Source organism: Chiloscyllium punctatum, chromosome 17, assembly GCF_047496795.1.
Source record: "Chiloscyllium punctatum isolate Juve2018m chromosome 17, sChiPun1.3, whole genome shotgun sequence".
NCBI classification, from domain to species: Eukaryota; Metazoa; Chordata; class Chondrichthyes; order Orectolobiformes; family Hemiscylliidae; genus Chiloscyllium; species Chiloscyllium punctatum.
The window spans coordinates 99,673,490-99,687,124 of record NC_092755.1 but is presented as its reverse complement, the minus strand read 5'-3'; the positions used below and the strand labels follow the sequence as shown (position 1 = coordinate 99,687,124).

The following is a 13,635-nucleotide window of genomic DNA, read 5'->3' as shown; positions in this document are numbered from 1 at the left end:
TGTAATGTTGGGGCCGTGTCGGTGTGTGTAATGTTGGGGCCGTGTCGGTGTGTGTAATGTTGGGGCCGTATCGGTGTGCGCAGTGTTGGGGCCGTGTCGGAGTGTGCAGTGTTGGTGCCGTGTCGGAGTGTGCAGTGTTGGGGCCGTGTCGGTGTGTGTAATGTTGGGGCCGTGTCGGTGTGCGCAATGTTGGGGCCGTGTCGGTGTACGCAGTGTTGGGGCCGTGTCGGTGTGTGCAGTGTTGGGGCCGTGTCGGTGTGCGCAGTGTTGGGGCCGTGTCGGTGTGCGCAGTGTTGGGGCCGTGTTGGAGTGTGCAGTGTTGGGGCCGTGTCGGAGTGTGCGTTGTTAGGGCCGTGTCGGTGTGTGCAGTGTTGGGGCCGTGTCGGTGTGTGTAATGTTGGGGCCGTGTCGGAGTGTGCAGTGTTGGGGCCGTGTCGGAGTGTGTAATGTTGGTGCCGTGTCGGTGTGTGTAATGTTGGGGTCGTGTCAGTGTGTGTAATGTTGGGGCCGTGTCGGTGTGTGTAATGTTGGGGCCGTGTCGGTGTGTGCAGTGTTGGGGCCGTGTCGGTGTGTGTAATGTTGGGGCCGTGTCGGTGTGCGCAGTGTTGGGGCCGTGTCGGTGTGTGCAGTGTTGGGGCCGTGTCGGTGTGCGCAGTGTTGGGGCCGTGTCGGTGTGCGCAGTGTTGGGGCCGTGTTGGAGTGTGCAGTGTTGGGGCCGTGTCGGAGCGTGCATTGTTGGGGCCGTGTCGGTGTGTGTAATGTTGGGGCCGTGTCGGTGTGTGCAATGTTGGGGCCGTGTCGGTGTGTGCAGTGTTGGGGCCGTGTCGGAGTGTGTAATATTGGGGCCGTGTCGTTGTGTGCAGTGTTGGGGCCGTGTCGGAGTGTGCAGTGTTGGGGACGTGTCGGAGTGTGCAGTGTTGGGGTCGTGTCGGTGTGTGTAATGTTGGGGCCGTGTCGGAGTGTGCAGTGTTGGGGTCGTGTCGGTGTGTGCAGTGTTGGGGCCGTGTCGGTGTGTGCAGTGTTGGGGCCGTGTCGGTGTGTGTAATGTTGGGGCTGTGTCGGAGTGTGTAATGTTGTGGCCGGTTCGGTGTGTGCAGTGTTGGGGCCGTGTCGGTGTGTGTAATGTTGGGGCCGTGTCGGAGTGTGTAATGTTGGGGCCGTGTCGGTGTGTGCAGTGTTGGGGTCGTGTCGGTGTGTGTAATGTTGGGGCCGTGTCGGAGTGTGCAGTGTTGGGGCCGTGTCGGTGTGTGTAATGTTGGGGTCGTGTTGGAGTGTGTAATGTTGGGGCCGTGTCGGTGTGTGCAGTGTTGGGGTCGTGTCGGTGTGTGCAGTGTTGGGGCCGTGTCGGTGTGTGCAGTGTTGGGGCCGTGTCGGAGTGTGTAATGTTGGGGCCGTGTCGGTGTGTGTGTAATGTTCGGGCCGTGTTGGAGTGTGTAGTGTTGGGGCCGTGTCGGTGTGTGTAATGTTGGGGCCGTGTCGGTGTGTGTGTAATGTTGGGGTCGTGTTGGAGTGTGTAATGTTGGGGCCGTGTCGGTGTGTGTGCAGTGTTGGGGCCGTGTCGGTGTGTGTGTAATGTTGGGGCCGTGTCGGAGTGTGTAATGTTGGGGCCGTGTCGGAGTGTGTAATGTTGGGGCCGTGTCGGTGTGTGTAATGTTGGGGTCGTGTCGGTGTGTGCAGTGTTGGGGCCGTGTCGGTGTGTGCAGTGTTGGGGCCGTGTCGGAGTGTGCAGTGTTGGGGCCGTGTCGGTGTGCGCAGTGTTGGGGCCGTGTCGGAGTGTGTAATGTTGGGGCCGTGTCGGAGTGTGCAGTGTTGGGGCCGTGTCGGTGTGTGCAGTGTTGGGGCCGTGTCGGAGTGTGTAATGTTGGGGCCGTGTCGGTGTGTGTGTAATGTTCGGGCCGTGTCGGTGTGTGTAATGTTGGGGCCGTGTCGGTGTGTGCAGTGTTGGGGCCGTGTCGGTGTGTGTGTAATATTGGGGCCGTGTCGGAGTGTGTAATGTTGGGGCCGTGTCGGTGTGTGCAGTGTTGGGGCCGTGTCGGTGTGTGTGTAATATTGGGGCCGTGTCGGAGTGTGTAATGTTGGGGCCGTGTCGGTGTGTGCAGTGTTGGGGCCGTGTCGGTGTGTGTGCAGTGTTGGGGCCGTGTCGGAGTGTGCAGTGTTGGGGCCGTGTCGGTGTGTGTAATGTTGGGGCCGTGTCGGAGTGTGTAATGTTGGGGCCGTGTCGGTGTGTGTGCAGTGTTGGGGCCGTGTCGGTGTGTGTAATGTTGGGGCCGTGTCGGTGTGTGTAATGTTGGGGCCGTGTCGGAGTGTGTAATGTTGGGGCCGTGTCGGAGTGTGTAATGTTGGGGCCGTGTCGGAGTGTGTAATGTTGGGGCCGTGTCGGTGTGTGTGTAGTGTTGGGGCCGTGTCGGAGTGTGTAATGTTGGGGCCGTGTCGGAGTGTGTAATGTTGGGGCCGTGTCGGTGTGTGTGTAATATTGGGGCCGTGTCGGAGTGTGTAATGTTGGGGCCGTGTCGTTGTGTGCAGTGTTGGGGCCGTGTCGGTGTGTGTGCAGTGTTGGGGCCGTGTCGGAGTGTGCAGTGTTGGGGCCGTGTCGGTGTGTGTAATGTTGGGGCCGTGTCGGAGTGTGTAATGTTGGGGCCGTGTCGGTGTGTGTGCAGTGTTGGGGCCGTGTCGGTGTGTGTAATGTTGGGGCCGTGTCGGTGTGTGTAATGTTGGGGCCGTGTCGGAGTGTGTAATGTTGGGGCCGTGTCGGAGTGTGTAATGTTGGGGCCATGTCGGTGTGTGTGTAGTGTTGGGGCCGTGTCGGAGTGTGTAATGTTGGGGCCGTGTCGGAGTGTGTAATGTTGGGGCCGTGTCGGTGTGTGCAGTGTTGGGGCCGTGTCGGTGTGTGTAATGTTGGGGCCGTGTCGGAGTGTGTAATGTTGGGGCCGTGTCGGTGTGTGTAATGTTGGGGCCGTGTCGGAGTGTGTAATGTTGGGGCCGTGTCGGTGTATGTGCAGTGTTGGGGCCGTGTCGGTGTGTGTGTAATGTTGGGGCCGTGTCGGAGTGTGTAATGTTGGGGCCGTGTCGGAGTGTGTAATGTTGGGGCCGTGTCGGTGTGTGTAATGTTGGGGCCGTGTCGGTGTGTGCAGTGTTGGGGCCGTGTCGGTGTGTGCAGTGTTGGGGCCGTGTCGGTGTGTGCAGTGTTGGGGCCGTGTCGGTGTGTGCAGTGTTGGGGCCGTGTCGGTGTGTGCAGTGTTGGGGCCGTGTCGGAGTGTGCAGTGTTGGGGCCGTGTCGGTGTGTGCAGTGTTGGGGCCGTTTCGGTGTGTGCAGTGTTGGGGCCGTGTCGGTGTGTGTGTAATGTTGGGGCCGTGTCGGAGTGTGTAATGTTGGGGCCGTGTCGGAGTGTGTAATGTTGGGGCCGTGTCGGTGTGTGTAATGTTGGGGCCGTGTCGGAGTGTGTAATGTTCAGGATATGTCAGAGTATGTCAGAAGCACAAACCCAGCATGGGAGAAGCAGGAATGTAGGCTGACTTCACAATATCGATTCAAGAGGAGAACTCACATCTTAAGTTTAGAGCTTTGTTCTGCTGGGCAGTGGAGATGGAGCAGGGAGGCGAATCTTGACGCTGTGGAATGGTGTCAAAGGATGCTGGATTGTCAGCAAAAGAGCCTGTAGTTCCTCAGAAATACAATATTCATAACATGATACGAGAGAAGCTCTACCCCCAGTACCACAGTCAGTGATTCTGCTGACTCCAACATCATTCAGATAGTTTTCTGCTAATCTACAGTCATTGACCCAACTCAGAATGCTGACCCTCTCCTCATCGTTCTGTGATTGGTGAGGTATAACTGTAACGTTTGAGGTTAGAAGCTAACTTCGACTTAACACAAATGGTCGATTGACAGTGAAATGAATGCTGGAAATCTGAAATAAAAGCAGTCAGTACCTCAGCAGGGTGGGCAGCATTTCTCCACAGACACTGCCCGATTTGTCAAAGTTCTCCAGCATTTTCTGTTTAAGTTGGTATAAAGTTTCAATTGATTGGGCAAATAAAAGGACAACGAGCAGGAGAAACCAATCAATTTTGGGAGAGTGAAAAGGTTAATTGTGGTTCTGTGCAAACATTTGAGTCATGGGCAGAACAAAAAGATAATTCTTTAAGTGTGGTCGAAATATTGCACATGCAAAACATTTGCAGCTTGAAGATTTTAACAATTCCTCTGTTTCTTGAACCGAAATTTCCCCTTCCTTTACAGCTGCAACATGACCTGCCCCTTGGGACACTATGGAGCTAACTGTGCCCATCCCTGCCCCTGTATCGAAGCAGACTGTGACCCTGTCCATGGTACATGCATTCTGGGTAAGCTCATCGGGACGTGTGGAGATTCAAGAAAAAACTACTTTTTTTTTTGGCCAAAGCCTTCACAGTGATCTCTCTCTCTCCGTGCGCAGAGAGGGATTACAGGCTCAGAGAAGTCTTTCAATTGCTAACAGATTCAAACATGTGATGAAATGTTTTAGAATGGCTCTGTTCAGGAGAGTTTCAGAACCCTTGGCTTCAAAGATAAACACTATTTCGGTAATGATTCAAGAACATCAGCATTTCACATGTCTCTGTAGGAAAACGTGGTGCCGACAGAACAGTGTCCCAAACAAGAATTCAGCAAAACACAAGGGTAATTGCACACACTTTGCTCAGGTTATCACTTACCGCAGTAGGAAATGAAAACAACACTCCAATTTACAATACAATTCTTCAGACAGTCTGTACACAGTCACTCAGAACCTGTTCCTCCTGTCTCAGTCTGTACACAGTCACTCAGAACCTGTTCCTCCTGTCTCAGTCTGTACACAGTCACTCAGAACCTGTTCCTCCTGTCTCAGTCTGTACACAGTCACTCAGTACCTGTTCCTCCTGTCTCAGTCTGTACACAGTCACTCAGAACCTGTTCCTCCTGTCTCAGTCTGTACACAGTCTCTCAGTACCTGTTCCTCCTGTCTCAGTCTGTACACAGTCACTCAGAACCTGTTCCTCCTGTCTCAGTCTGTACACAGTCTCTCAGTATCTGCTCCTCCTGTCTCAGTCTGTACACAGTCACTCAGAACCTGTTCCTCCTGTCTCAGTCTGTACACAGTCACTCAGAACCTGTTCCTCCTGTCTCAGTCTGTACACAGTCACTCAGAACCTGTTCCTCCTGTCTCAGTCTGTACACAGTCACTCAGAACCTGCTCCTCCTGTCTCAGTCTGTACACAGTCACACAGTACCTGTTCCTCCTGTCTCAGTCTGTACACAGTCACTCAGTACAGTCTGTGTACAGACAGATGCAGGAGAAGCAGGTACTTAGTTACAGTCAGTATACATTCACTTAGTACCTGTTCCTCCTGTCTCAGTCTGTACACAGTCACTCAGAACCTGCTCCTCCTGTCTCAGTCTGTACACATTCTCTCAGTACCTGTTCCTTCTGCGTCAGTCTGTACACAGTCACTCAGTATCTGCTCCTCCTGTGTCAAGTGTGTACACAGTTACTCTCGGTGGCTCTTATGACACAGCCAGCAAACCAGATGGCTTAAAAAGTTAAACAATTAATACTACATGAATATGGCGATTATTTTTATGGACGCTCATCTTTCCCCAGCATGCGGCTGTTGGTACTAAACAGGACCAGAGGTCTTGCCTGCCGTAGTTGAGGCCATGCCAGTGAATTGTCGCAGAGGTTGTTGCTTCCCTGACTGAGATTACCTGGAATATTCCTGGTTTGTTTCAAGCTGCTAATCACTAGCAAGGCTCATATGCATGCACCATCTGATAGAAAGGCGATGTTTGGCAGCAGGAAACCTTGTGTTGTGCCAGCAAACTCTTGTGAAAGCTCTGGGGATCTAATTAGGCTGTATTGAACTGTGTGCGATGTCTGGGAAGTGAGTGGCTATTGCGCACCAGTCACCATGGGAACTGACTACAGCACCTTGGTCCAGAGCAAAGCAGACAGCTAAGATGGGTAAGGATTCAGCACTATCCACATCCTCAAATCTCCCAAGATGGAACTCTACTGCTAGTTGGAGTGTGGCAAGTCACCTGCATTATTGAAGGAGTTGTGAATGGAGCTAATGACTGCAGAATTATCAGCAGACTGTGCCACATGTGATCTTGTGACAGAGTAGGGGTCATTGATATAGTTGAAAATGGTTGAGCAGAGGCTGTTGCCGTGAGGAACTCCAGCATTACTTGCAGTTAAATCAGAAACTTCAATGAATGCCACTTTTGTCTGAGATTATATGTATTTGGATATAGTAGGTTCTGTGCAATAGCCAGGAATCACATGAGGATCGTGACAATCTCTATATTTATCTGACTTGATGACCAATTGGAATAAATCACAGATAACAGAACCATTAGTCTGTTTTGATTCTGAGGGGATTATTGAATAAGTGCCATGTTCTCCTGATAAGTTCTTTTTCAGCACTGAGTTTTTTTCAAAAGGCCATAGTTTTTTTTTGTTCCCCAGCACCCGTGTGTGGCCATAGTATTTTATTCTTTCATGAGACAGTTTTGTTGCTAATTGATCAGTATCAGCCTCCATCGAGATGAGATTGGCTGTTAAAATTTCCTGCACAAAACATCTTCAGGGTAGGAAAGAAAAGAGGAGAGGTGGCGGTATATATTAAAGAGATAATTGCCATACTGCACCATATGCAACTCCTCGGATACTGAAGCAGTCTATGCTCAAGTGCTGCAAGACCTGGACAATACCCAGTTTTGGGTTGTCTAGTGGCAAGTAACATTTGCACCACGCTAGTGTCAGGCTGTGCCCATCTCCAACAAAAGAGAATCTAACCAATTCCTCTTGTCATTCAATGGTATCAACATCACTGAATCCCCCATTATCAACATCCTGGGGGGGTTACCATTGACCAGAAACTAAACATTTGTTTTTATTCACTCATAGAATGTAGGCATCACTGGTGACGCCGATATTTATTGTCCATCTTGGTTGATCCATGACAAAGTGGTGATGAGTTGACTTCATGAAGCAGTTGAAATTCTAGCTTTGTGGCAATTACTATGATGTTGCATCTGGGAAATTAATACTTTCATTGTGTGCTGTGGTACTAGTTTTCATGGAGAGTTAATTATCGAGGATATTGATAAATTCTTATAATTCTGTTTCTGTATGTGTCCAAATACGCCAGCCTTCATTTCAAAATTGGAAGGTCTTGTTATTACATGGTTACATCAACTAACAAGATGGTTTTATGAAAATGGAAACGCAGCCCCTCAAAACCAAGATGTAAGCCCCAGAAAATAATGGCGTAGCCTTCAAGAAAATCCTAAGAAGGTTCCTTGAAAAGAATTGTTTTGACAAAAGGCTAGATCACAGAAAAGGATCTGGATGTATAATATGAATGACCAAGTTGTATGCTGCAGGAGATACTGCAAATATAATGTTACGTTAGCAATTAAATACATTTAATTAAAATACATTAAAATTCAATTAAATACTTTAAATAATTTACCATAGTAGGAATTTAGATATTTAAGTTACAGATGGTACTATATCTTAACCTAGCAGGTACAGATGTAATGTTTTAATTTATTTTGTACTCAGGAAGCTCCAATGGATTCTAACTCTAGCTTTAACAGTGATTCCTATGGGAATTAATGCTTCACTTAAATGGCATTCTCTGGAACCCAACTGCAATTTTAACTGAGGATGTCCTGTACACTTCTCACCAACCAGTTCAAGATCTAATACTTTCCTCTCTGTAATACTTCACTCATCACCCTCATAGTGATATTCTGATACACTTTGCTCGTCTGACCCAATGGTGCAGTCTACAATGTGTGGGCTTTTGTCGCTTACTCTTTCTTCCTCTTTACCCACAGGCTCCAATGGGAGAGTAGGTGTCATCGCAGCTGGGGCTCTGGTTTTGTTCCTTCTGCTCCTGCTTCTGCTGTTTTTGTGTTGCTACTGTCTTTGTCACAAGAAGAATCGGGATAATGAGTGAGTATTCCACAGCACAATGTCCGATTCTCCAGTAATCGAGAACTGTTGACTAATTCCGATAAGCATTTTTCAAAAGGAGAGTGAGCGATGCAATGGATCAATAAATTTGATTTGTCACTTTCATACTGAAATTTGAGTTCAGCACAGACTAATGAGATGAAGGTCTTTTACTTTTACTACTTCCAGGTTCAATTGGAAATAATTTTAACTTCTAATGTTAACATCTAGTCTGTTGCAATGAACACCTGAGTCATTAATTCTGAAACATACAAAGGAACACATACTGATGACTAAGCAGTGTCATATTACATTGATTCCTATCCTATTTATGAATGTCAGTGTTCTAATTAGTTAACCAATGATTTCCTGCAGATGTAACTGGGCTAACTTACTCAGCACTATACTGAGCAGGAGGTGAATCAGTGCAATCCCTAATGGATGTAACTGATTTAACCCTATTCCATATAGTCCCCTACATGTATGACCAATTTAACTCATTCAGAACTGGCCCCTGTAGTTGTGGTCAAATTATCCTATTCAGCATTGATCTCTATTGAGGTGAGTGGATTAATAGATTTGCTTCCCCATGGATGTGAAAAGGTTAATTCAATCAAAAGTGTTCCCCCTGTGGGACTGAATAGATTAATACAGAGGAAACTGCCCAATGTATGTCTGGGTGGGATAACAAACTTAGCACTGCCTCTTGTGGGTGTGGAGGTAGGTTCACTCACTCAACATTATATGCTCTATGTGAGAGTGAGCTAATTCTCTCATCTAATTTTTAATGTCCTGTTACACACTGGAAACATATTTCAGTATGGAGTTAATGATCAATCTCATTTGTAAAAAATGTGAAAAGGCGTTTAAAAGAAGAAACACCAAGAATGTATATTCCCTTGTTGAAAGATGGAAAAAAAGCTCAGCCTGAAGTTCACTAAAACATAATCAAATGCCACAGCCACATGAAAAACAAATAGACTACACCTCAGCCCAAACCCCTACCTTATCAAACACATCAATAGTATGTAAGTAGAAACTCCGAGCTGGATAGAGCTATTAAGCTCTTTAAGCCTGCTACACCATTCAATATGAGGAAGGTTGATCCTCCATCCTCACGTCATGTTCCCTCTGTCTTCCATGCCTTAATGCCTTTTAATATATCTAAAAAATAACAAATCTCTCTCTTGAATACACTCCCAGATAGTATTTGAGAATTCTATCAAACTATCTGTTGTTAATGAAGACAATATAGGGTAGAATTTGTGAAATCATAGCGCTGGTATCCTGCCACCAAGTCACCCTTTATTTACATGTGTACAATACTCTGGTTGTGGTCAGCCAGCACAGAGTCAGTCCCCTGAACCGAAGAGATTCTAAATTCCTTGTTTGTATATATATTTTACTTTATCAGACTGTACAAAACACAAACAGTCAATAATGAACAATAAGCAGCAGTTTGCAAGGAACAGCAATGGACAGGGGCAGCAAGGCCAAATCCCACTGTACAACCAGTTCACAGAGAAATGCGGATGAACCCCAAATCCCACATTATCTTACCCCTGGTTATCTTGGTCAGCCAGGGCTTTCCTGATTGGTCCAGGTTAACAACGCCAATCAAGAACCTCGTGGTCAATGAGGTCCATCTCGTTCTAATCACTACACTTTAATATTGAGAATTAAAGTAAAATGTTTCACATCTCCTAGCAGAGATTTCTTGTCTGTTATCTGTTCTACTACTGGATATGTGATATGACAAAGGAAGAAAACTGTTTGTGAATATTACTAGCAGGAGTACATTAACGTGAGTGGCATCCAGTGCATCACTTGTTGTGTATCTTTGGCCCATCAATGACAGAGACATTCTGTTCGGCCCCATCTCTCTAACATTGTGTGTTTTGTCTCATGCCAGTTCCAATCAAGCCATCGCTGTCAGAGGAAAGCAGGCACGGAGACGTTTGAGGGGCACCTTTAGCCAGATCAGTACCAAGCTACCTAGAATTCCCATTAAGCACCAAAAGTTCCCAAAGGTTGTTGGTGAGTAGGCAATTCTTGCCCCAAAATTAAAAATGTTCAATGTATACCAGTTGGTGCTTTTTGTTAGATATGAAGAAAAGTTTGTAAATTGTTGAATACCAATGAAAAACAAAAACAAATCTTTGGAGGGCACAGAAAATTTGTCAATATTTGAAGAAGAAAAGGGATGTGAAAGGGATGGAAATTCCTTTGATGCCTGATTCAGGACCTATACTGTACACTTAATATATTTGATGATGATGCCCTTTGCATTGCAGTTATAAAGAACAGGCTTACCATTCTATTATACACAAGAGGAATTCTTCTCCACTTGTTATTTTAGTGAAGAAAAATTTCACAGGAAAATGAGCTTTTTTCTTAACAAAATTAATGTGCTTCTCTCTTCTGTCCAGAGGCTCTTATATCACTCTGAAAGAATGTTTTAATCCTGAGGCCTTTCTCTTTTGGCTGATTCCATTGTCCCATATGTTCAGTCTGCCTCATGTTGTGTTGTCTATATCTCCACACCTGCATGGTTATTCCCTACACCACATCTTTACATTTTATTCCCTTGCAATCAATGTAATTAATGATATAGCATTCAGACCAGGAGCTGGCCTATTAATGGACAAGTCAGAGAATGATACTACTTCCCAAACATTTTTCAGACATTACCCTGGTTTCAGTTCTAAACAGCCTGTTTCCTGTTACAAAACACAAGATTATTTCATTGGAAACTGTTGTATAAAATATTCAAACCTAACTCTCCAGGAATTGAATCAAAATAAAATAGTTTTATATTTTTCTGTAACTATTTGAAACTGTGTTATGCAAATCCAAATTAACCCTAGATAAGATGTAGTAGTTATAGACATTATCCCATTTTTAATTATTGCCCCACCATTTGTGCTCTCTGTATATTAGCTCAGAGTGTCCTCACCAATCAGGACCTGCAGGTTTGTAATGTCTTCAATCTTGAAAGGCACCCCAAACCATTTCTCAATGGGTATTTATTTGTAACTTTAATGTTCAGTACAATTAAATACAAAGATCAAGATGATCATTTTGTAATATGTTCAAGAGGTTAAATAGCCCACCTTTACCTGTTCCTGTGTGAAAATAGTTAGAAGTTAGTCTGGACTTGTTTACAGACTGATTCCTGAATGGGTCAGGTTGTGAGGAATGTTGGATCAACCATGATCAGATTGATTGGTAGAGCAAATTTAAAGGGCCAAATGGCCTACTCCTGTTCGTATTTCTATACTGTTATGGTGCCAATGCCTGTTGCACTCCAACTGAGCTGCCTAAAAAGGGGCATTGTATATGTAGCAGGCCATCCCTAAATTGGAAACATAAATTAGTATGCACTGTGCTTGTTTTACCTTGAATATTGGGCACGACGCACACCTATTTCTACTCTAGTGCATTCTGCCAGCCTTATCCTGCAGTCTGCTCATTGGATGCTGCAGCAGTTCTTCAAGCCTTGTAACTCGAAACTGTTCCTTCAGGGTTTTGTTCCCAACTTTTGCTCTCTGGTAGAATTTCCTTTGTTCTGAGATCAGCAACTGTGTGTGAAATGGTGCTCAGTGGTTGTGTGTTATAGGTGCTGCTTGAACATTTTTGGCATGAGTCCCACTGGGTTCCATCATATTGAGGACTTTATCATTCATGCTGCTGACTTAATTATTACAACATGATTGAAAGATTAGCTGTTATATCTAAAGGTGTTACATGAAAATAAATTATTTTATTGTTGTATTAGTAGAAAAGCTTCACTCCACTAAAATTGTCAAATGGGTCTATTAAGCAGCAAGAGGAATAGTGAGCAGAAACAATGGGGCGGGATTTAACTGGCCCAGTGATTGTCTTGCCCACTGATTGGAGAAACCCCACTCCACCAAACTCCAGGTAGTGCGCTGGGGAAAGCCCGATAGTACTTGCTGAACTTCAGGTACACAAGTGGCCACCATTGGTCCTTATCTAGGTATCAGATCTCTGGCAATGGAAGCCCCACTTGAAGAGGTGCTGCTGGCTAATCAAAGACTAGCAGAACCTCACAGCCATCAGTGATACCAGGAGCATTGGCTGAACAATGCATTCACTGGGGAATGCAGAATGGCTCCAGGCCACGGGCCAGTGAGGGTAGGCTGAAGATCGCAGGCTGAAGGGTGGTATTCACTTTCTGAGGACATCCCCTCCCAGGTCCCGAACTCTTTCATCTGCCCCTGAACCACCTCAAAAACAAAAGCAAATCTAGCAAGATTTGCTGAGCAGTCCTGGGGTGACAAAGGAAAGCCCTGTGGCTCCCAGTTGACCACTGAGCCACCTCTGAATTGCAATGGACTTGGGAGATATTGCGTGTCAATTTTCTCATTGATACCAAGCCGCCACTGGCAGCTACAAATTTCACATCAACCTCTTGCATCCTCTGGCTTATTTGGGGTGATGCTTAACTGTGGCAGGGTACTGGCACTGAGTCCAGCCCCCATAGTTGCCAATGTGATAGACTGGATTAAATTCTGCTCAATAGCACACTGAATTTGCAGACATTACACATTCCCTGAATATAAACTTTTTCTGTCATCATTTGTGTCTCTGATCTTTTTAATTGGAATGCTCCCATCTTTGAACTTGAAGAAATATTTGTTAGAAGTCATTGGTACAAAACAGATGGCGATGTACATCTCTTAATGGCAAAAAAGACTAACAAGATGTTTATATTTATACCCATCCAAATTAGAGAATAATGCCAGGTTGTCTATCAAAATAAGATATGTTATGATTTACAACACTAATATCAACATATATTTTTTTTAAAAAGCTGATATTTGTTATATCAGTTGTTCCATTGCTTTGTTTTCATATACTTGAGACAAGATCAGAAAAATAAACAATTGTCCAGAATGTGGCTGTCATTTTGAACGCCTCTTAAAGGAACAGCTTTTCAAGTAACATTAGGCAACGCAGCCTGAAGGCTCATGAAGAATGGACAAAATTACTCTATTTTTGTCACAGACCCAACAACAATGACTTGGAGTTATAGAATGACTTTAACACAGAAAAATGTTCCGAGGCGTGTCACGGGAGTTAGTTCAGAAATAAATGTTATTAAGACAAATTGTTTGATATTAGGAAGAGTCATCAAAAAAAATGTTTAAAGTATTGCATAGAGTCTATAGCACTAACATTGGTCATTTGGTCCACTGTTTTATGCTGGCATTTACACTCTGCTGAAACCTTCTCCCTCTCCTCTTTATTTAACACTCGCAGCTGATAATATCATCCTCAGAATGACATCTTTAAATGAAGGAAGTGTGCCATAAAGGCAAAGTAAAACAAACCAATCTAGTCTTTGTTGCACGATGAATCCCCTCCCTCCTCCTCATATTGTATGAGTTGACTCGAAGCTTGGTCACCTGGAACGAATTTAGCTGTCACTGTCCTTCTTTTAGTTTTTGATTTTGAGGACCCGCTTTGTCCAGTGTGCCAGAAGAAAACCATTAGGTAGTCTAACAAAAAGAGCCTTTTCTCTTAAACAAGGTGACATCAACTAGATACAAGTCAGATTGGTAAGATGGACATTTTTGTAAAGACTATGAGGTGACCTCAATAGTAGGTCTGTTCCTTTGAA

General features: G+C 45.6%; 1 protein-coding gene across 1 annotated transcript in view; it reads left to right on the top strand.

Annotated features, from left to right (window-relative positions):
• The window catches only part of scarf2 (scavenger receptor class F, member 2), a 79,001-nt gene that overhangs the window by 54,869 nt on the left and 10,497 nt on the right, over positions 1 to 13,635 (top strand). The window contains exons 7-9 of the mRNA XM_072588051.1: positions 4,244 to 4,347; positions 7,871 to 7,988; positions 9,901 to 10,025. Coding sequence (XP_072444152.1) covers positions 4,244 to 4,347; positions 7,871 to 7,988; positions 9,901 to 10,025 — 347 coding nt within the window. The remainder of the gene's footprint in view (positions 1 to 4,243; positions 4,348 to 7,870; positions 7,989 to 9,900; positions 10,026 to 13,635) is intronic.